Raw genomic sequence first — 23,486 nt, 5'->3', positions numbered from 1 at the left:
TGCCGCTCCGCAGGCGGAGGAGCGCTTGGTTTCCCGCACGCTTTCCACTTGCACTGCCGGCCTCCAAGCCAGAGCCAAGGATCCGGCCCCCTGGGACCCACCTTCAGCCAGGAATAACTTCTGACTTGAGGCAATTTTAGTAGGTCACTGAAGCTGCTGGCTTTTCCCTTTGGCAGTTGTGCCTCTCTTCCCCACCCTATGAAAATCAAGTTTTCTTTCAAACATGAATGTGCCCCTTGTAAGCTGATCTGCAATATAATTATTTTCTCCCTTGCTCAGCAAAGTTTGTGAAACTGGACATTTTCCCCGTCAAAGCCAGACAATGAGGCCTTGTCTACGCTGGAGCACGGTAGTAAACAATTCCCACTGTGGCTGCCATCCGTTCAGCTTGCCTGGTGGGAGCCATTTATTAAAATTTCTTCCTGGAGACTAAGCCTCCCGGTTCAAGTTGATTGCCCCATATGTCAGAGCCACAAAACAGTTGTGGAGTGAGATTCTGCAGGAAGACTTTTGTCTTTTTTTTTTTTTTGCCATGGACATTCAAAAACTGAGGAAGCAAATGTAAAGCTTTGCAAAGTGGTCATGAGCTGGAAGTCTGCTTGAGCCATTTTTTTCAAAACCAAATAGTCCTTGAAACCTAGAAGGGAGAGCACCGGTTGAGGAGCCCGAGTTAATCATTACTATTGCAAAAGGTTTGCAGGCACCTCCTTTTTCCATCATGCTTTTGCAGCCAGTCACCTTAACGCAAGTTATAACAAGATCACATCAAATCTACGTCATTAAAAATAGAAAAGCATCGAGATAACCAGAGCAGGAAAATCCTTCCTGCTGTGTTATCCATCTCGTACATGGAAACGTCCACGCACATTTGAACTTTCTCAAGCTTGGCCTGTACAAATTTATCCAGCCCCACAGCCTGTCCCAGCCCCTCAGAGAGGGGCTAGCGGCCATCAGTGGGCCCCACCACTGTCTCCCACAGACTCCAAAACCAGCAAGCCAGCGGCTGCCCCTCACCTGCATCTGAGGGGCACATTCTGCAGGGGCTCCGACCAGCCTCCCACCCGCCCCAGCACCTCGCTCCTGCAACGGGGCTGCCTGGGCAGGGGGGACCTTGTCCAGGCCCTGCTGCTTTCACAAGGCTGAGCATACAAAACGTGGCTCCAGCCAGGCCCTGAAGGGCCACCAAGGGTTTATCGAATCACATTTTCCTCCAGCTGCATAACGTTGTTTTATAGCGAAGTCCAGGTCCAGCATGGCTTAGAAATAAGGCTTAGCGTTAGCTAATGCACTTTCAAGGCTGAGCGCTGCCTGTGCCTCCGGCTTAGGCCAGGACGGACAACGCTGTCCAGCCGAGAGCTGTGCCCCACGCGACGAGGGCCGCGGGCTGATGGCTGAGGCCGGCGCAGCTTCATCCGTGCCAAACAACAAGCGGCTCCTGCAGGAAGGGGCATCTTCAGCTGCTGTTTACCCCAACAGCTCCGGGCTTCATTCGATACCCAAAGAAACCAGACACCTAGTCACCACTGGTTTTTTTTCCTTCAGGAGAAAAGCAACTCAGCAAGGAATTCCAGGATCCCTTCAAAAATTTTATCGCTGTTTTAGGAAGCCTCAGGGTGGAAGGCTGTGAATAAAAGAGCGCAACCGGCAAGCCCTCAGTCACACGGCGAGCCCGAGGGACGCAGAAGGGAGCAGAGGGCTTGCCCCGATGCGGCTACCCGGCCAGACACGGCCAGAGGGGTGCAAGATGTGCACTTGCTGGTTGCAGGGTAAGGGACGATAGGCAGCACCCGAAGGAAACCAGGGTATAGCTGGATAGATACAGAACACGTAGGAGGCCAGTGCTGCGGACCCGCTGTTTGCAGCTTTCAGGGCCCTGCTGCAGCCCCCTCACGCTGGGAGGCTGCCCCAGTCGTGCTCTCAGACGACAAAACCCAGCATCTCCTTAGCACCTGACTTGAAGCCGGAAGGCGAACGTAGCCACGGGCCTGGGCTTTCAGGCGCCGTTGTGTGCGTGTCACGGCAGGCCAGGGCGGAGCACGGGAAGCAGCAGGGTTTGAGCCCCTTTTCCTTATGCAGAGGCTGGGGACTCAGAGGTCGAGGCCCAAGCAGGCAGAAGGACTGGTGGAGGAAGGGGAGCACCGGCCCCTCAGGCCACGACCGGCCTGTGCAGCCCCTACAAGGGGGACTGCTGGCAGACGGGCCCCGCGGAGGCAGTGAGGGATGGGTGGTGCAAGAGCTGGCGGTGACTTCCCCAGTTGCTTCTGCCAAACTACCCCGGGGTCACAGGGGTCCAGGGGAAGGGCGAGGGTCATCATGGTTGCCCAGTCCCCATGGGCTGAAAACACACTGCTCCGTTCCAGAAACCAGTGAGGTTTTATCATGCATTCATCCTCCCATTTCATGTTTGAAAACAAACTCTGGCCCCTCTTTTTTAAGCTGACTGGTGATAACACAGAGCCTATTTTAATTCTTTTTCTAATATCAATCACGTATGACTAGATCCCAAAGTCCAGGGACCCAAAGTCCATTTTCCGGGTCCTTCGGCACCTCGGCGGTGTGAAGTATTTGATATCCTTGCAGGGCTCAGGGGCCTCAGCTGCAACTGGAGCATGTTGCTAACGTCCGCTCTGCAGACCCACGCCAGCCTACAGACCTTGCCCAAAAGCTTTGAGCCCAGAGAGAGAGGGGCAGAGCCGCATGGCTCCCGGCTTTCTCTGCGTGGCCGCAGCAGACACCGCCCTGCCCCAGCAGGCCCTCACAGCCCGGGTTTGGCCGGAGAGGAGCGGCTCAGGAAAAGCTGAGGAGCCAGGCAAGTTGTTTCATACAGCTGTTGTCTAAGGATTTAATCAAAACTGAAAGCCACTAAAAACAGCGTACGGCTTATGCTTGTGTATCTTTTTTTAGCTGCTCTTTAATTGCCTGGTTTTAGCCCACAAGGCATGGCGCGCCGCGATGCTTGTGAGGGGCACCCCTCTGCGTCAGAGGGGGGAACGACAGGGGCCCCGAGGCCGGGGGGAGGCGGGAGCCCTGCCGCCCGCCAGAGAGGAGGAGGAGGAGGAAAGTCAAAAAACACGCAGAAAAGCCCATCTCCTCCTCCGAGCTGGTCCCAGCAGGCTGGCACAGGAGAGGGAGAGCCCTGCACTTGCAGCACCACAGCCCGCCTGCTTACACCCGTGCAGCTTGTGACTGTGGCCAGACAGGCACGTCTGCCCTTACCGACCCCCCCTTCACATCCCACAGGGGCAGGGGTCCTGGTCTGGCTGGCAGCTACCCTCTGGCCGAGAAGCAAAGGCTGCACAGGCAGCTTCTTAGAAAGTGGCCTTCGGCTTCAAGTCCCTCAGCTTTCATTTCCAGCACCTGCTTTTCAGCAGAGGAGAGGCAGGGCCACCAGCTGTAACCTCAGGGAACCAGAGTCCCATACAGATGGTCCTACAAAAAACAGGGAACCCTCAGGAGAGCAAGACAATCAGGTAAGCGAATGCTGTTAAAGCAAGGAGAGGTCTCCGCTTGTGCATTGTATCACCCAAATCCTGCTGCCAGCAAGGGGCTCTTAGAGGGCAGCCTCACCGAACCACGGGCGGGCGGCGGCATTCACACACACGCTAAGGCAGGTCGGACGTGACTACGGACAGACATAACCATGGGTCCTGGAGGCCCTGCTGGTGTAGGGACGTGCTCACGCTGCTGAACGTACCGGAGGTTGTGCGGCTGCAAACCTGGGGCAAAGGGGCTTTGTGGTTGCTTAAATGCTGCGCGGGCCATTTGTGCTGGCAGTCTGCGAGGTCCCGGCAGCCGCTGAGAAGGACAGTGGCTTTCCTCTTCATCAGGAAAGACTCAGACAAGTGGAGACTCCAGATAATTTCCAGAGGTAGAATTCTGTTTCAAAATGAAGAGGGGGACCTCTGAAAGAGCTGTCACCTGTCTGGGGGCTCCAGCTCCCAGGAGACCCAAGACAGACAACACAAAATTCCAACGCACAGGAACAACCAAGCACACAGTGGTGTGACACCACCTTCTTGGTCTGTAGCAGCAGGTAAAAGGGCAAATGGATGATGCACCGAGCTTAAGTGATCACAGATGGCACCACAATTCCTCCACTACCATCATCCCAAATGACAGTAATTAATGTAGATTCCATTTGTTGCTAATTATGGACAAACTGGTCCTCTGCACATTTTTGGGTTGCTTTTACGGACTCAAATCTGGCCTTAAATCAGTTATTGCAAAGGCTCTCCAACTTCTGAGTCCACTAGTAACTGAGCTTATTTGTACCATCATCTGCGTTTCCGAGAAGACAATGAATATGCTGGAAAACACAGATCCTCAGCACTTGGGACTCTATTGGTAAGTTCTTTCCATTGCAAGCCTGACTGGATATACCTTACACTTAACGTTCCTTTCTATTCCAATAAGTAACTTTACCCCTTAAAGTAAGGAGGCCTTGCTGAAAGGTTTCATCAGAAGTTTTCAAAAATATATTACCTGACTGTATCACCCATTTTTATTCATTCTCTTATGAGATCTGATCTTCCTGTTTAAAAAAATTAAACATTTGCAACATCTCTTCTCCAGTCCAGCACTTACCCTCATGCATAATTGTTTTCTTCATTGTATTTTCTCAGGTCAGCAAGTCAAACTTGCTCATTTCTAGACGTTTCCTTTTTTTTTTATTTAGCAAGTGTTATTTGCCATTTAATGGTTATGGAAGTGATAGACGGTAACTTTTGTTACAGGCATTTTACCTGTTTCTTCTAAAACAGCATCTTTCTCTGACACTTCACTCGGAGACACATCTTCTAACTTGTTCCCATGAAGACAGGCGTGTTGTAAAACTTTTCTAAAGGAAATGGATACAGAGGATTAACCTAACTTTGGGGCTGGGGGAGGGAGACTGGAGTGTGATTTTATGTGGACATACACTGTTGGTGTTTTTTTTCCTTTTTATGCCATGATCAAATGTCAACCCCATTGGCTTCCTGCTTAAGATACATTTTGGTGAAAATAAAGCCCCTTCAGCATCTTTTCTGTGTTTAGCATGTCAAAATCCCTTTTTACAATCAATAACATTTCCTGCATACTGCTCAAGACTGAAGAGAGAAATCTCCTACGCGTTGTCCAATTACTTGAACCAAAAAACAGATGTTTGCGTTACCAAAGCTTCTGCCTCCGAGCATATGTGTATGCCACTTGCTCAGGTCCAATGCCACGTGTCACCATCAGCACGCCACCACGTCATTTCTGCTCCCTCTCCCTCCCTGTAATAAACTTGCAAAGCCAGTTTCTAGTTGATCTCGATTGGTTTATTTTAGTTTTACACTTTGTCCCTCACATACAGTTATTTAAGAGTTCTGTACTGTTAGATTTCTACAAAAATATCAATTTTTCAAAAGCAGAAAAGAGGGAAAGATATATTTTAATATATAAAAGGAAAAAAGCTAAATCTGACATTTCATTATATTCTTAAAAACATTCCAGTCTATTTACAGATGCGTAAAAAACAAAGAAAATCTCCATGTCTCTTGGTCTAGTGAGAACGTGCGCCTTGCAGGGGTTTCCTTTGTTCTCTTGATTCAAAAATCTTTTCATTATGTGTCATATTCTTGCATTATTGCCTCAAAAGACAGCATATACAATTTTAAAAAGGTTTGTTCCAAACCAATGTGAGTTTGAGGGGAAGAGTGAAAAAAAAGTCAGCATTTAAATTCATAGCAAAATACTAATCTGCAGACATGAGACGGTGGAACAAGGAGAGCAAAAACTAAGAGCATTTCAAACCTGCTTTGTTGCCTGGTAGAACCCATCATAGATCCTTCTTGGAACTGCACCAACTACCACTTTTTTCAGCCAAATTTGGGGTCTGTTCTTAGTTAATTTAGTAATCACGTTCAGGAACCAAAAATTTTTCCTGTCATCTTTAAACAGCACATTTTTATTGCAGTGTAATTCCTTACTGCCCAGTGCCAAACAGTAAACATACCCAAGCATTTTCCATTACCTTGATAATGGACAAAACATCCTCAGAAGTACAGCGTTTATTTTAGGTTTTCATGTTGCGGCTTTCTGTCCCGCAGAAGTGTGCAAAGCACACGTACTTTTAAAAAAGTATTTACCTATAATTAGCACACAATTCTGTAATTAAAATTAGCCATTTGGAACCACAGAAGGATAGGCTGCAGAAAGAAAGGCCAGTGATTAGGAATTTGAAAGGAATCGCAGCGCAGTCCTGGTTGCTGTTTCACGCATAGGAGGAGTGAAATCTATTGGCAAAACAAACTGCCATAGGTTAAAAAAAAACAAGCAACTTCAGCCTATTAGAAATGCTCAGAACCAGATTCCCAGGTAAACAAATTTAAGTTTGATGTACTGCTACTAAGCTGATTTAGTTACTCCGGATTTAAAAATAAGGTTAAACAGGTTTAAAATAAGGTTAAAATTCTTCAGTAATAAGCAACGTATGTCTAAATACTTAATCATATTGTAAAGTCCCTTTTCTAAGGCGTTCAGTGACAACTGTAAGACCCTCCATGGCTCATGCTGACCTGTACTCTCTTTTCCAAATCACTAACCCAGGACTTGTATCAAATATTAAAATAGGAAATATGCAAAAGGCAATGAAGAGTTGGATGTAACTGCTTTAAAACACACCATTTAAAATGGCCAGGTGAAGAACCTTTTTTATGTAGGCTCTGGAGTAACTTTACACATACCAAGCTTGAAGGGCTTCTCTCCTCTGCAGCATTATTATATCATCAAAAAAAAAGACAAGGAAACACCCGAAGTACGTGTATCCCCGGGTGGATCTAACCTAGGCACAGATCCAGAAGATGCAGCTTACTGAACAGGGCATACGGTTGCACTGTGTACAAACATTGCTCCCTAACTGTGGAAGAACATCACTCTGAACACCTGCACCATCTTCAGTGCTGGAAAGATGAAATTCCTACATTACTGCACCGCCAAAGACGGGGAATTTCGGGGCAGGGGGGAATCCCAGCTGCTGTTGCTGGAACAGTAAGACAGGGGATTACATTCCTACACAAAGCAAAATGCACCACCAAATTCTGTGTAATTTTGATGGCAATGTTTTTTACCTTTTCGGAGCAGTTAAGAAGCCCCTCAAGCGCACCGTAACTCATATTTACAAACTTGATAGGAAAAGATTGTGTATACACTCATTAACAAATCATCTCTCCTAGGCTGAAAATTTCATTTGTCAAGAAAACTATGAAAACAAAAATTGTGTACAAAAATATAAATATCTTTACAGTCTGTAGGCCCTTCACATCCAACAGCTGAACAGCGAAGAGTATCTACAGGTTATTGAGTAAGCAGTGGCAGAGAAGAATAAAAAATACATCTTGTGATTCAATACTGCCCTATTTCCCTGGTAATGAGCATTTTTGTTGACTTTTTTTTTTTGCTCTACACAGCTTGTGCAAATGCAGTGAGGAACCTCTGAGTACCTTTCCTGAATTTATAAAGAAATTGAAGGTTTGGAAAGATATACACATATTTTCATATATACATTCACATATACACCTCGCTCATTTATGCTAGGCTACAACAGTCCTGAAAGCATTCTGTATTTTTATGAAGCAACACTTCCTATTAACATTCCTAGCCACCAAATACATCTTGAAGAATGACAGGAGAAAAGAAAACAAGAACTGGGAAAACACTCAAGCTACTTCAGCAACGTATTTAAAGACATAGCAACAGGGTGCCCAGATTTCCTTCTACTCTCTCTAATTTTTCCTTCCAGATGCCCTAAGCATCAAAGGAGGGAGTATTTGTACAGGTTTTTTAGGCAAAAGTGAGGTGTTTGGGTTTGTGTTTTTTTGTTTTTTTTTTTAGTAGTTTTATTAAAGTTAACATACTGTCATACTTCTAATCACACTGGGAAATATCATATTCTTCCCCATGTAGTGAGAGTTATAGATGTTTATTAAAATCTTTTGCGCGTAAGCTCCTAAAAAGTCTCCGACAGAGAACAATCTAGCACCAAAGAACAAAAACTTTTCACTTCAGCCCTCTGCAGTGTCTCAGATTTCCCTTCCGCTGCTCTAGGTAACAAGTTCAAGAGTAACCGCAATCTCATTTCTGCACATTCATCATATTCTGCAAACATCAAAAAAAGCAAATGTGAACAATCCCATTTCTGCATAGATAATTTGCCTGGTACAAAAACAAATAATCCAGATTTTTTTCCCCAACAAGACAGCTGCCTCCCTATGGGGGTGGGGGAAGGAAGAAATCTCTTTCAGTAGCCTAGGTTTCTCAGTCCTTTGACAAACTATTTCTGTGAAGGACTCCATTTTGGAAGGATACCATGTGCCCAGCAATGGTTATAGATCATCCTTCTTGTTTTGTGAAGGGGAAGGAGAACACCCAGAATACAGCTGTGAGGTAAAAATATGTCAGCATGCTTAAAGTTTCATAGCACTTATTTGTCAATTTGGGGCCTGCCCTCAGATGAAGAGAGTGCTGATGCCATACAGAAAACGAGCATTGCAGACAAGGGAGGTTGCCGAACTCCGACACTGGTTCACACTGCTCCCAATTTCCATTCCGGTCTCTGATAAAAAAATATATGCATTTATTTGCCTGCTGAATTTGAAGGCAAGGTCCCAGTAGTATTCAATTTCGTAACCACAGGTGCTAACGTGGGCATCACTTTGTTATCCTGTCCTTCTTGAACAGTTGCAGATAATGAAGTTTTTGCCCCACTGGGTGCCAGTTTTGCAACTACAGGTGCCAATAAGGGCATCACTTTGTTACTCTGCCCTTCTGAGTCCAGTGGCAGACTTGCCACTTTCAAGCCAAGTGGTGCCAGCTTGGGCATGGGCCTCCACAAAGTGTCGGCACTACTAGCTTCTGGACTAGTTTTCATCTGCAAAACCGGTGGGGTCACATTAGTGGTCTCTGACAAGGTTGTTACGGTTTTGCCATTCCCACCACTGGTTACGGACAGATTGGGAAGAGGATCCTTCATTTCAGCACCTATTACTATCTTTAAAATATCTGCTTCAGATGAAGGCTCCCCGGAGTTCTTGTCCCCGTCAGTAAGGTCATCATCTTCCAGGTGCAGCAGGAGAGGGCTTATAGAGCCACCACTCCCTGGAACTTCAGAAAGGTCTTTAAAACCACCTCCCAAATGGCCAAACTGGAAGGAAGACCCATCTGCAGCAGTGAGATCACTGGCTGTTCCCCGACGAGCTTCTGCATCTTCATGAGAGAACTCTGAGTTTAGAGTATTGGGCAGTTCTGACATAGCTGAAGCATCATCGTTCAACTGCTGATTGAGGAAGGCAATCTCATTGAGCAGTGAAGTGAGGGTTTCATCGGTGTCATCACTCTCCTCGATGCTGCTCAGCAACTCACTTGCATCCAGTTCTGCTTCCTCCATTGCAGATGCTACTTTCCTCAATTCCATTTCTATCCTGGAGTCTTTGATCTGCAGCTTGCGGAACGGCAATTCTTTAGATTTTAATCTTTCCCCTCCGGGATCCCCATCTTTCCTCCTGGCTTGGCTTCCAACAAACTCACCAATGCAAAGCTTTTTGCTGAAGGACTCTGGAGGTTCCTTTGTAGATGATACATTCCGGAGCTGTGGAAAGCCATCTTTATTTTCAGAGAAAACTTTTGTGGGACCTGTGGCATTTCTTCCATCTCCACCACCATCTCCAGGACATGGTTTGGCTTTTTCTTCTGAAAGGATGTTATCACTCTTCCTACTTTCAAGGGGTGTTACAACCAAGGATTTCTCAGAAGCCTGAGCACCTGCAGCTGTTGTTATATTAGAATTTTTGTTTTTGTTCAGGTTTAGACTCACGCTTCCCTCAGCAGCCAGTGATGTTACATTAACAATCTTTGGCATCATGAATGAATCTTCGCTTTCTGCAAAACCAAAAAAAGCAGCATCCATCAGGATCCATGCTAACTGCAAGGTAATTCCTAATTAAATATAACTTGCTTACTTTCAGGTCTTCCTCAAGGAAGCTGCTATTCACAATTTAAATCACTTACACAATTTTGTTCAACTGAAGCCTTAAAACACTAATAGTTTAACTTTCAACCTGTAGAAAAAGAGCAAGCTCCACATCTGTTATCCCAGAACCACTTGCCCAGTCCCTTCCTCCAGCAGGCTGGTACAATGCAAGTAACTGTAATGCTTACAATTCTGACAGTGATGCACAAGGAAAACAGAATGACAATTTTCCCCCTTACTGTTTTCTCATGCTTTACTTTTATGCTTATATTTTGCAATACTGGTTTTGTGTGCAATACCACAGAGGCATTTCAGGGACTACGTGACTACTGAAGTGAACTTTCCTTTTTCATTATGACCAAATGACTACAATGAACCCCACGATGTTCAACAAGGCCAAGTGCAGGGTCCTGAACCTCGGTCAGGGCAACCCCAGCATTAATACAGGCTGAGGAATGAAGGGATTGAGAGCAGCCCTGCCGAGAAGGACTTGGAGGTGCTAGTGGACAAAAAGCTGGACGTGAGCCAGCAACGTGCACTCGCAGCCCAGAAGGCCAACTGTATCCCACGCTGCATCCAAAGCAGCATGGCCAGCAGGTCGAGGGAGAGGATTCTGCCCCTCTACTCCGCTCTGGTGAGACCCCACCTGGAGTCCTGCGTCCAGCTCTGGAGCCCTCAGCACAGGAAAGACACGGACCTGTTGGAGCGGGTCCAGGAGGGCCACAAAAATGGCCAGCTCTCCTGTGAGGACAGGCTGAGAGTTGGAGTTGTTCAGCCTGGAGAAGAGAAGGCTCCGGGGAGACCTTCTTGCAGCCATCCAGTACTTAAAAGGGGCTTGTAAGAAAGATGGGGACAGATTTTTTAGCAGGGCCTGTTGCGACAAGACATGGGGTAATCGTTTTAAACTGAAGGAGGGTAGATTTAGGCTAGATCTAAGTAAGACTTTTTTCACATTGAGGGTGGTGAAGCACTGGCACAGGTTGCCCAGAGAGGTGGTAGATGCCCTATCCCTGGAAACATTCCAGGTCAGGTTGGACGGGGCTCTGAGCAACCTGGTCTAGTTGAAGATGTCCCTGCTCATTGCACGGGGGTTGGACTAGATGACCTGAAAAGGTCCCTTACAACCCAAACTAATCTATGATTCTATGAATGAAGCAGAAAGTGAGCGGCTTGCTTTTAACACAACAGACAGCCAGCAGCACACTATTGGCAGGAACCACCCCACGCCTAAACCCAATGTACAGTACTCAGTCTTGAAAATCATCTCTCCAATGGGCAAGCAGAGCTGGCAGGGTATTGGAAGGGGTTGTGCCAGCGCAGAAGTCTGGATATAACAGGCAAAGATTTTCAACAGCCTCCCCACCACTTTGTACTGCAGCTTCCACAGCAGGATGCATTACACCACAGACACATTCCAGTCCCCACTTACTCTCATTTTGCTGAGGGCAAGGAGGCTCAGTAAGGTGAAGGAAAGTTAAAAAGCTCTCATCTCTAATCCCCTAGAGGCCCCCCTAACCTGTTCAAAACATTTAACAGCTATTTTCTTTGAATACCCAAACAATAATACCTATCATTACTTCATAGTGAGAAAACAATTTAGCTTCATTTTTGCATGGGTAATGTTCCCTGCATGCAAGCAAAAAGATCCATAAAAAACAAAGAGCCTACCTGAATGGGGCTCTGTAGCCGATACTACTGTTGAGGGCACTGGGTTTCCAGCAACAGTTGACAGTGTAATGGGAATGGTAGAATTAGTAAGGATTCCTTTTACTTGGACAGGAACTGTTGATCCTGGCAGCTGAATCATCACAGAAGCAATACCTTATCCAAGAAAATGGGAAGGGGGAGTGAGGTGGAAACAAGAGCTTTTCAGATACTCAGTCAAGCCTGGAAAATAAGGGCCTTGCACTTCTAGGCAAGACTTTACACTGTAATACCATCTGAAAGTGGTAAAAAATAGAAATATGGATTGGTAGGTGATTAAGAAATCTTCCCTATGTTTCCCTAATTTGGGAATAATGAAAATTTAACAGATTTTACTCACCTGTTGATAAACTGATATTTTGAGTTATTTATATCAAATCTCTCTTATCAGAAGCAGGTTCTACCTCAGTCAGTAAAGTTGTAAAAAAAAAAACCAAACCCACAAAAAGCCAACAACAAAACCCCCCCAAATTAAAGCAAAAATTAAGTAACATGTTACTTTGTAAACAGCTATGCACTGCTATGAACAGCATTATACTGATTTTCATTAACATGTTCTCATGTGATCATACCTGGCTGTGCTGCCATGGTAGTACTGACAGCTCGAGGCTTTAACTCAGCTTGCAATAGCGTGGACGGAACAGCTGCCACCTGCCCTGGTACCAGTGGGCTCTTCAGTGTAAGCACCTGCCCCTGCGGAGTCATCACTAGGCTTGCAGCAGTTAGTGTAAGAGAGGATGAGGTGTCCCCTGTAAAAAAATATGTAAATCAGTAATTTATTCTGGCATAGCACTCTTGATGGCAAATGATATCCTGCAATCCAGTGTTAAGTACAATTGTGGAAGGAACTCCAGTTAGAAGGTTTACAAGTCCTAGATTAGAAAGCTGCTAGAGAAGCTACACAGGCTCCAGGAACCTCAACTACACAGCTAGAACCAGGCTGTGCTACCTTTTTGTGCAGTGTAACATAATCCTAATTCTCCAGAGTGGCATCCTGATCAAGCATCAGAGCAGTCTCGCTGAAATTATAAAGGGGACTTGTTCACTCCAGAGAAAGAAAGGAAGTTCTCTCACCAAATCCAAATTCTGATGCCAAACTTCCCCAGGACTGGACAAAAATGAGGCTTGGGAAACCAGAATGATTAGTTGTTTATGTAAGCCCAAGACCACTTCAGGTATGGTCTATTTGTTTTTACTAAAATAAGAAACATCACCAGATCCTTACAGAGTATTCTAGTGGTACCATCATGAAAGTTTGGATTTCTGCCATTCTTTTGTTCCTCACTACATTTATGGTGTGAACATCTTGATAAATGCCAACTACTTCTCCACAAGTTCTCAGCTCCAAAAAAATTGTCAAGTGTCTAACAATTCTGCCATTTAATTTAAGAGCAAGTCTTCTACAACCTTGAGAGCTAGCTTGTTTGGAGCTGGATGTTTTAAAAACTGAATCTATTCTAGCAGCTCCAGTATTCTGGGGGTTAATGGAAAACAACCACTTTGACTCTCAGAAATTACTGCAGTGAAACTCCGTAAGACCAAAGGGCAACTTAATAAGCATTTACTTCCCATCATTCTGAAACTCGTAAGTCATGCTCATCTGAAGACCTCAGTACTGCTGATCTCATCCTTACTGAAAACAAATTGTTTCCACACCTACTGGATGAACACTTCCTGGTCCTGTACCCAATTATCCTTCAAGAAAGAAGTTTTCTGTATAAGCAGGTTAGAATTCTCCCATCCCATGGGGTGCTGCTTCAGTGTCTGCCTCCCCTTTATGCAAAAGGTGTGTCGCTTTTAGCCCACCTGTGGCACGGCCTCCTTTTCTGGTGAGTATCAATGGCTTGCCTCTTCTATTTGTCATAGTCATTTGGGTCAGCTCTCTGGAGGGAGCAGAAGATCCTTCTTGCTGTGTGCTAGCAGTTGAGGTTACAACAGATTCCTCTGGCTCAGCTTGTTTCTTCTTTTTTTGTGCTTCTACTGCTTTTTGTTTGGCATAAATATATTCGAGCTTCTTCAGGACAACCTCTTCTGTCTTCCCTACAGAAAAATTACCAGAGGGTCAACCCATCTTCAAACTCTTTCCAAAACTAAAAAGATGAAGACAGAGCTAAAAGTCCATTAAGTTGACAGCATTCAACTACCATACAACAGACAACCACCAACCCCACAAAGTAAATAGCAAATTTAGTAACAGAGGGGAGTAATTACCTATTTATTCCAAGATTTTTTTTTCCCTTCAGAAACATCCATACATTTCAGAATTTATCAACTGCAGCTTTGATGAGCAGAAATCAGCCTGGACAAGCACTAGCTCTTGCTGAACAAGTACCATTTGAAAATATCCACAGCTGTGAAAGAAACCCACGTATCTCCTAATGATGAATGTATGACTACCAGACAAAATGTTACCTTTACCTGGTATGAAACTTCTTGGACTAACAGACCCTGTTACTCAAACGACATTTAGAAGTAAATTCACATACAGTTTGCCATTGACATGCAAGTTGTAACCTTGAACAAACACGAAGTTTTTATAACTAATTTGTTTTCTGCAGATGCACACGATTTAATATGATCAAAGTTGAAATAACTATGCTGGCTTGTTTCCTGCTTAGTATTTATGGTCTAACATCACTGTCTATCTTTAATTAAGTCTCTATTTAACTATCCTGAGATGATGTTTTTCCTCATCAGTTTTGAGGTACTTCACCAGGAATGCAAAAGATCAGAAAACTACTTTATGAAGTTATTTGCTTTCATTCCCTGCCCAAAAGGCCTATCACACATTTCTGAATTAAGATGAGGGTTAACTAAAACACTTTTTAGTATTTATTTGTTTTAACCAAGTACCTCAAATATACATGAATTGATTCACATAAATACACAATACTTAAGTATCTTTCATTTCTACTTTACAGGTAGTCTCCTGTTTTTATTCCCAGACAGTAAGAATATTGCAAGAATAATTTAAGGTTTTATTTGCTCACACACATTTTGGTACTGGCTGGACATGTGTCACAGCTTTCCTACACATCCAGATGAGACAGAAAGACACAATAAATGCAACATGGTTTTGTCTTGAAATGCCTAGATGAGTAGCAGCTCAGAATATAATGCGATTTTGTTCTACAGCCAGAGCTGCCGCCTTCTAGACACTACTTGCACAAGTTCTCAGAAAAGCAATACAAGGATAGTTATTTGCAAAGTTGACCAAAAGAGTCTGAGGTTTTGGTCAAAGACAGCTATGCATACTTGTGAAACACTGAGCAGAAAAGCCGTTTCAGGAAGTGACCAATAACAGAATGAAGTGACTTTCCCCCTGACACACACACGCTGAAGCATACTCAATGCACAGGAACCCAAGCCTGTGGCTTACAGCAGAGAGATCATTGTAGACTTCCTTTAGGCATATAAAGGAAAATAAAAGCAGTTCTTATCAGCATGATGAGTGTATCACTGAGTCAGAGCTTAGCAGGTCTTCGTTTGGCATCAAGAGTCTAAATTTTATGTGAACTAATGACTCACCTGGATCCACAGAGGATTACTCGACTCACTTCCAACTCTTAAAAGCCTTTTCTTTCATTATTCTAGCTAGTCTGTATCCAAAAACAGTCTCACCTGAAAGCGTAGATACTTTTCTAATCAAAACATCCTGTTTGCGTGTCAGTAAGTTCTTCTGTCCAATAAGTTTATCTGCCTGATCAGTCAATCCTTGGATTTCTTCATAGGCCTAGAAAAGTGTCAGGGAACTGATTTATAAACCAATGATACACAGTAAAATAATTTTCCTTCCCAGAAACTTTTATAAAATTTATTTGAACGCTTTCATCATCTTGAGAAACTAGGACTCAGAAAAAGCATGTGCAGTACCATGTAATGTCAGCTTTCCCTAAATGCAAGCTGCAAAGTGATAAACATCTATCTTGTTCATTTTTCCTCCAAAGTTCACCTATTTTAAAGGAAAAACCAAACTTTTATCGCACAATTTCAAGGTATAGCTGATAAGCATAATTACGTATCTACAACTTATGCTTTGTTTCCTGTCATTTACATCTTTGCAATTAAGTTTTTAATGTCATTGTAATACTTAATGAAATGCTATCTTTTCCTGCATTAAAAAAGTAAGTTTTCAATGTATTTCAAAATTGGCTGATGTATACCACTAAGGAATAAGACATAACCTTTGATACTTTAATTAACAAAGAACACAGCAACGAGAGAGGTGATCTGAAAACATGCATCTGTGTCATCAAGATTAAGTTTTTAGGAATACAGATTCTTTCAGATAGTTTTATTCTAAGGAGTCCCGTAAAGGTGACACAAGCTCTCTATCCACAATATCACTGGGACTTCGAACAGTTCATACTAGCTTAATTACTCTGTCCAGATTAAATGATTCTCCTCCTCACTTAGGCTTCAAAATACTTACTTGCTTGAGAATGTAGCATTTGGAGACCTTGGGAACGTTGTGTAACCCCAGAGTTCTCTTCAGCTTTTCAAAGAGATCTCTCATTTCATTACGTCGCCGGCGTTCATTTGCTGTATGTGTCTGGCGGTAATGAGCAAAGGCTTCTGCCTCAGTCTTCAGCTTTCTGTTCCAGAATTGAGGTTTCTGCTGGAGAAGTAACCATATTGACCAGTTTAAATAAAAAAGGTAATGTAATGGCAAATAATGTTCAAAGGCATGCCTGATTTACAAGGTTTCTACAGACACCTGAAGATTTCAGGTCATGCTAGTCTCTTATTATGTCTTCATGAAAGTTCAGTGTCAGAAGCACACGCAATAAGCATGAAATGCTGACCAATAATCATATCAACCCTAAAGGAAAAGATCATGAGCAGTCCCTTCTATTCATAAGCTTTTATTTTTTGCAATACAAGGCTACTTAGGTAAACCACAGGATTACAGCAAAATCACGCATGTTTGAGCCTAATTTTTTTTTGTTGTTTGCTTGTCAAAAAAGTCTACTAATGAATGAAACAACCGCATCACATATATCAAATTGAATTTTTCCTTGGAGTTAAACCAGTTTGATTTCTATTTTGTTTCATGTGTACATATGGGTTGGGGCCAAGAGAAAGAGACATTGTAGGTGAAAATGCGAAAGACAGCATTGAAACTTATCACCCCAGACATCTACCAAGAAACAGAAAGTGTCAAAGACAGGCTCTGATTTTGAATTTGCTTAAGTTTCCAAAAAGATTGACGGGCAATAGGCGTAATTACTAACCTCTACAGATTTGAAGGTTTGTTATTTCATCATTACTCTTACAGGTTTTGCACAATTATGTTATTTATTTCATGATGAGGTAATACTTAATAAGTAGCATTAACGTGTTTTTTACATCATTTTAGGTCTGCTCCAAACCCCAGTGAATCAGTGGAAAGACTCCTCAAGTCCAGTGATACTATTTCTGAGCCTGCTGGCCTTAGGAGGAATCTGAAGACTGTCTCCTGAAACCTGGCTCTTGACATCCATTTTACACTGGACTGAGCAGACTAAGGCTGCAACTTGCGTTGGGCAGTAGGTTCCTTTCAAGGAAGGGCCTCATGCTGTAACTTCATGGGCAGAGAGAAGAATACATGGAGAAGGCGAGGCAGGCAGAGCATCCTGCAACCCATCTCCATCTCAGGCAAAAGCATACATACCAGTCTGCTCTAATGTATAAGACATACACCTGGCTCCCACCCCACCTCAAAGTCCCACCCCACCCCAGCAGGTAGCTGCAGATCTGACATCAAGTACATCACAAGATAGTTGTCATGGACAGTTAACAGAACTGGCTTGAAAGCCACCCTAAAGTACAGCATAAACTTCAGAAGGATTGCAATGAGTTTTGGTTTGTAAGGACTCTGCATTATCTTTAACTTGCCTAAGCACATGTTATTTGAACTACTGTTCTCAGAAATCCTTCATGCAGTGCTGTGCCTATATAATCCTACATACTGTCTTCTTCGACACATGAAAACATTTCTCAGTTGTTACATTATGGGTGCTGTAAAAATGATTTATGCCAAGAACACAAAATCTAAGCAAACTTACTAATAAAAGGCAGATATTCCTCCCGTACATAAAGCTGAACCTGAAACCCACGGATGCCAGTAGCAGTCCTTTTTATTTAATGAGATTTGGACTGAGCCCCTTCCCCCCATATTCACATTTGGCTTCTCGCATTTAATCATAAATATATGGAAGGTAGATAAATTGCATTAAGAGTTGTACTTGAGATGAAAGTTTATCTTTAAAATGGAGGTGTGATACCAAAAGGAAAGAGGAGAGCGAACATATACCTTCGTAGGTTTTTCTGATAATTTTTCATCCGAAGATTTACGAGCATGGTATCTGGAAGAAAGGTAAAAAGTTTTTCCCAACGCTACTCATCTCATGCACTCTATCCTCATTAACTACATTCCAACAGCCTAAAATTGCTCATTTTTATCCCTTGAAATTAACTCTTCCTTGTATAACTACATGAAAGCTGGCTACTGTTGAGCTTTCTCAGGAAAGTGAACTCTTATCTCCAATGCCATCATCCTGGAAAAAATTCAGCTGTTCTGAAAACTGTAAAATTATCCCATAGTACGAGACAAACTATTTCACTATGTGCCAAAGAGAAAAAATTCAGCCTGGGACTGTTAGCTGCAGGAACTTTTTTTTTATTACCTTTTGGTTGTTTTTAAAAAAACACAGATTCAATACAGATGGCAGAGCAATCCCTCCCACACCAAGAATAACCAACCAAAATCCTCGCATTTATTACTATCCAAATATATAATAACAGCTTCCTCATATCTCAAGAGCTTCAAGAAAACAAAGAACCATACACATTTGAAAGAATTATTTTTTTACAAAACATGACATCTTTTTCTCTCTCACTGAAAGATTTTCACAATTTATAGCAAAGTCAACACCTAAGGATAAAAGTTGAGCTTGTATCTTTTAAGATAAAAAACAGGAACTATCTGGGAGGTATATAATATCACCAATCAGATTTTTCAAAGTTTCTACAAAAAATTCTTCAAACAAAAAGAACTAAGGATGCAACATTCCCCATTCTCTTGTTTGATGCAACTGAGAAATAGCCATGAGCAGCTTTAGATACCTCAAGCCATGTCTTTTTGTCATTATAAATGCAAAAGCAGCAACAATAACAAAAACAAACAAGCAAACAAAAACAAAACAAAAACAACAACAAAAAAGCCAAGCTATCCAACCATGGCAGACTATATGTAAATAAGAAAACACTTTCTTTGCTGGGGCAATGGTCCCAAAGACAAAGCTTTCATTTACAGAACCAGGGATTAAGCCAATGACTGCTCCTGCCTAAAAATAACAAGTCCACCAGCAAGAATAAACATAGCTTGCAAAATCACATTTAAAACCAAGACGACCCTGCTCGTATTCAGACTGCAGGAAGGGAGGCGATTAACTCATAATAATTTTACATTACAAGATACACATCGCCATGAACAAATTAATTAAAAGGGGGGAAAAAAAAAGGCTAAGACACTCGAATCTACTCTTAGCTCTGACAGCCCCGTCCTCACAGACACTGGGAAGCACCAGTGCTCAGGAAGACCTGACACAAGCCTTACTTTACCTTACGATCACATTAAACCTTCTGTTTAATGGGTTCATTCAACTCCAGCTCATCAATAAAATGCAAAACTGTAGTGCTCTCCAAGGATGCTTACTTCTGTTTGGAAGGTCGGATATTAGCAGCTGTGGCCTTCAGACGGGCAATGTTAATCTTCTCTGAAAGCTCCTCCACGGTCTCAATGTCCACCTGCTCGTCATCCTCACTGTATTCACACGCATCCTGGAACAGTTTTTGTTTTGTTTTTTAAAATGAGTATCTACTTAGCAATAGAGCTCAGGCCAAACAGTTTCACTTCAGTCTCAAAAGATATTACATTATAACATTACGAACCATTAAAGAATCAACATCTCCAGCTACACTGGCCAATAAACAGTACTAAGCAGGTGGTTATTTTAACTGTCACCTCAAGGAATTCCTCCCACTAGCAACTCTGCAAAATGAACTGTGGTAAGGGCAAAACCCATCTTTGTCATTTATGCTTTTACTACGGGCAAGATAAAAAGCTTTTCACAAGGCAGAGCTTTCCTGCCTCCATTTTCAAGTAAGATTAAACTGCCTTTACAACCTATTACTGTAGACTCTTGCTAACTAACATGTTTTTGACAAGAGTCAAGATAGTTATCACCTTGGTAATGGTCTGTCATACCTAAGATAGCAACAGTCAGAACATCATACAGCAGGCTTCTTTGGGTCATACAGTAAACTGCTTACATGATGAAGGGTATGATTTTGGCTCTTTCCAAAACGCTGCCCAATAATTATTTTAAATATTTATGATATTCTGAAGAGTACTTTTTCTCCATGCTTGCCTGACCAAGAAAACTTGCTACCATCTGTGAAGACAGAGATAGAGAACAACTGCAGTGCTGTGGCAACTACAGGAGTTAATGTCAATCTCATTACAATCTTGTGGCCATTTGTAGTATCAGGTGATTCTCCCCCTCCCCCCAAACAGAACAAATCTTATTCAAGCAATTTTTTTTATCTCAGTTTTTATTGAAGTTTTTTTATATTATAATCTTTGGTCTGCTTACAGAATGCAGAACTCTTTCTCCTCCTTAAGCAAGAAAATGTAATTATACTTCCATTCTGTACTCTTATTTCAACCAGTTCCCTGAACTAACCCAATCTCGTCCTCCTCCTATTCTTCTCTTCTGTCTTTCCTTCCTTCTCTTTGTCCTTCTTTTCTTTCTTTTTGAGGAGCTGCAATCTCCTTCTTCTCTGAACTGAATACCTACCTGAAATTGATGCAAACAGTTAATCACAAAAAACACTAAGTGCAGAACAGGAAAAAAAAAACACCAATGTGCAATACTGGATCAGTAAGTGTCCTCTAATAAATGCTTTTCATGGTACTGATTATATGAAGTTATCTGCCACTCACACTGTTTTAAGGAACTGATTAGAAAAGAGAAAGCGTTGCACTTCCTCAGATGACCACAGATTAGGCTATACACAGCACTATAACAAAAACAAACAACAGCAGCCTAAATTACCACACAAGTATAACTAACAAGTGCTTAAGGATGCACATTTCCAATCATCAGTCATGAAATTTACACCTGTGAAATCTGCAGCTGTGTTAGTTTAAAAGGGGCTCAATTTATAACCAGATGGTAAATCTTAGCTGACAATATCCTTTTTGACAGGGAAGCAAGATCTCTAATAACCTAATGTTCGGTATAGTATTTGGCTTCTTCATACTGACTAAACACAACCTTTTCTAAACCAAAAAAAGACGACAAACACAAGCCTGAAACCAGCAACTTGTGGCAAGGCTACTGTCCTGGATTCAGCTGGGATAGAGTTAATTTTCTTCCTAGTGGCTGGTATAGCGCTGTGTTTTGGTTTTACGATGAGGTTAATGTTGATAACACACTGATGTTTTACTTAGTGTAAACGCTGCTCAGCAACAAGTCAAGGACTTTTCAGCTTCTCATACTGCCCTGACAGCAAGGAGGCTGGGGGGGCACAAGCAGCTGGGACAGCTGACCCCAACTGGCCAAAGGGGTATTCCATACCACATGACATAATGCTCAATATATAAACTAGGGGGAAAGCTGGCCAAGGGCTGCTGCTCAGGAACTGGCTGGGCATCAGTTGGCAGGTGGTGAGCAGCTGCATTGTACATCACTTATTTTGTCTATTCTTTTATCATTATTATTACTTTCCCTTCTCTTTCTGTCCTATTAAACTGTCTTTATCTCAACCCACAGATTCACCCACCCACTCCCCTCCGATTCTCTCCCCCATCCCACTGCAGGGAGGGAGTAAATGGCTGTGTGGTGTTTAGCTGCCTGCCAGGTTGAACCACAACAGCTCTCTCAAATTCAAACAACAACGTAAAAATTGCCACCTTAGTTACTGACACTACACATTGACCACCATTGTGAATCATGCTGCCAGAGAAAATGATCAATATTTTTTAAACCCTGTGTAATACATCATCTCCCACGGCTGTGTGATCAAGGCTACAGAAAACTGAAAGTCAGTGTGAAAATACAGAATCAGTGTGAAAAATTAAGCAAGCTTGCCCTCCCTTACTAAAGGTTACACTGAGCATATAACCTTTGTGAAGTACAGTAGTGTAGACTCTGTAGTGATGTAGCCTTTAGTAAAGTATATAGTGAGTGTATGTGCACATATACATATATGAAAAACAGCATACATATATATGAAAAAGTGTGTGTATATAGTAGATATATTTTAGTGTCTAAATACATACACACACATATGCAATACTGCCTGTAGAATCTTCCAGCTTTTTAAGAATGAAACCGTGCAGCATCCTCCCCTTGTAAAACCACTCTCACATACTCCCAAGTCTTCCATCACCTTCCATTCACAGCATGAGGGGTCCTACAAGGTGTTGGTAGTATACATTCTGTGTAGGAAGAGGTATACGCTTCCAAACTACTCACTTTCAGAGAAGCTGACGCCCCTCTTCCTGTACTATGAAGTATCGAGATACTACTACTGAAACAAAGAAAAGTGAAGCTCGGGCTATCAGCTATAGCTGATAGATCTGAACAGAAAAGTATCCGTACTTCTGCAAGTTGCTATGCACACTCCCATGTTACCTACTATCTCTATGCTTGTAAAAAGTCATGTCTTTTGAAAAACAAAAGAGAAGAGCAAGGAGAATGACCTCAGATGAGAAATTACTAGCCTTAGAGAACAATCTCACTCTTTCTTTAAAGATATTTTTAACATGTGCTGACTTTAAAGACACCATTCTTCTCTGCCCAGGAAAGCAGCTCTCATCTCTGGTCAGTTCTGTATTTGGAAAGGACATACATAAATTATTCTACTATTCACTTCTGGAGTTTCTTGCAGCTTTCCTTCAGAGCAGCTATGAATTTGTGTTATGCCATGACAGTTCTTGTTATGAGTATGAAGAGCAGCATGGAGGTAAAACAAATTCGCATCCAACTTTGAAAGTATGGTACTGGTACTGGCAGGAACTTGAGGAAATACTGTTTCTCTCTGTGCGTAAAAGCCCGTAAAATCCTTATTTGTTCCATCTTGTAAATATTCTCCCGCAAAGCAAGACTTGTTAGCACTGGGACCAGGTAGAGCACAGAGAAAATGGACTGTCTTTACCAAGGAAGCAGTGCATCACTCTGAACTTGACAGGCTGATTAGGAGCTACATGTCACCGCTGCTCCCCAAGACAGCAGGAGGCACCACATCCCTGGGACCTTGGTGAGGTCCAACAAAATACTGCCTGCAGTCTAGATCCAGAACACGTATGCAGGGGCTACCAAAACTGTGACCAACTTAAGACTACATTGCACTTCAGTATAGGTATTTCAACAGCTTTCAAACACTGCTTGTGAACAGTATGCAGCTTTGTTTCCTGTCAAGTGGCTCTGTATCCTTACAGAAACTTAAGAAATCTTGAGTTCTACTATATAAAATCACACTTGAAGAATAGCACTTATGCAAACAACCAGCATTTACTCAACAACTCCTCCTCACACTTGCTTTACTTGTTACAGACTTGGTCAAGATCCAGTTTTAATGAGGAGCAACTTTTTGGATACATCTTTTTTATCAAGTCATTTTGTTCTTGAGACAGATGCACCCAAGCTGTCTTTAAAAGTCAATTCTGTAGCTTCCCCATTGAAAAGCAGAGACTAACCCATTTGCACAAGGTCACAGAAAGGCAGGAAAATCAAAAGCACAA

The 23,486-nt window shown here is 42.7% G+C and overlaps 1 protein-coding gene across 1 annotated transcript in view; it reads right to left on the bottom strand.

Annotated features, from left to right (window-relative positions):
* Positions 1 to 8,596: 8,596 nt before the first annotated feature.
* The window catches only part of MGA (MGA, MAX dimerization protein), a 49,133-nt gene continuing 34,243 nt past the window's right edge, over positions 8,597 to 23,486 (bottom strand). Inside the window, exons 17-23 of the mRNA XM_010288580.1 lie at positions 19,392 to 19,516; positions 17,988 to 18,039; positions 16,125 to 16,310; positions 15,314 to 15,425; positions 13,499 to 13,732; positions 12,265 to 12,441; positions 8,597 to 9,897 (exon numbers count right to left, since the gene is read on the bottom strand). Coding sequence (XP_010286882.1) covers positions 8,597 to 9,897; positions 12,265 to 12,441; positions 13,499 to 13,732; positions 15,314 to 15,425; positions 16,125 to 16,310; positions 17,988 to 18,039; positions 19,392 to 19,516 — 2,187 coding nt within the window. The remainder of the gene's footprint in view (positions 9,898 to 12,264; positions 12,442 to 13,498; positions 13,733 to 15,313; positions 15,426 to 16,124; positions 16,311 to 17,987; positions 18,040 to 19,391; positions 19,517 to 23,486) is intronic.

The sequence above is a fragment of the Phaethon lepturus genome, unplaced genomic scaffold (genome assembly GCF_000687285.1).
Source record: "Phaethon lepturus isolate BGI_N335 unplaced genomic scaffold, ASM68728v1 scaffold11966, whole genome shotgun sequence".
Lineage (NCBI taxonomy): Eukaryota > Metazoa > Chordata > Aves > Phaethontiformes > Phaethontidae > Phaethon > Phaethon lepturus.
The sequence above is the reverse complement of the archived record's forward strand: the minus strand, read 5'-3'. Positions and strand labels throughout refer to the sequence as shown.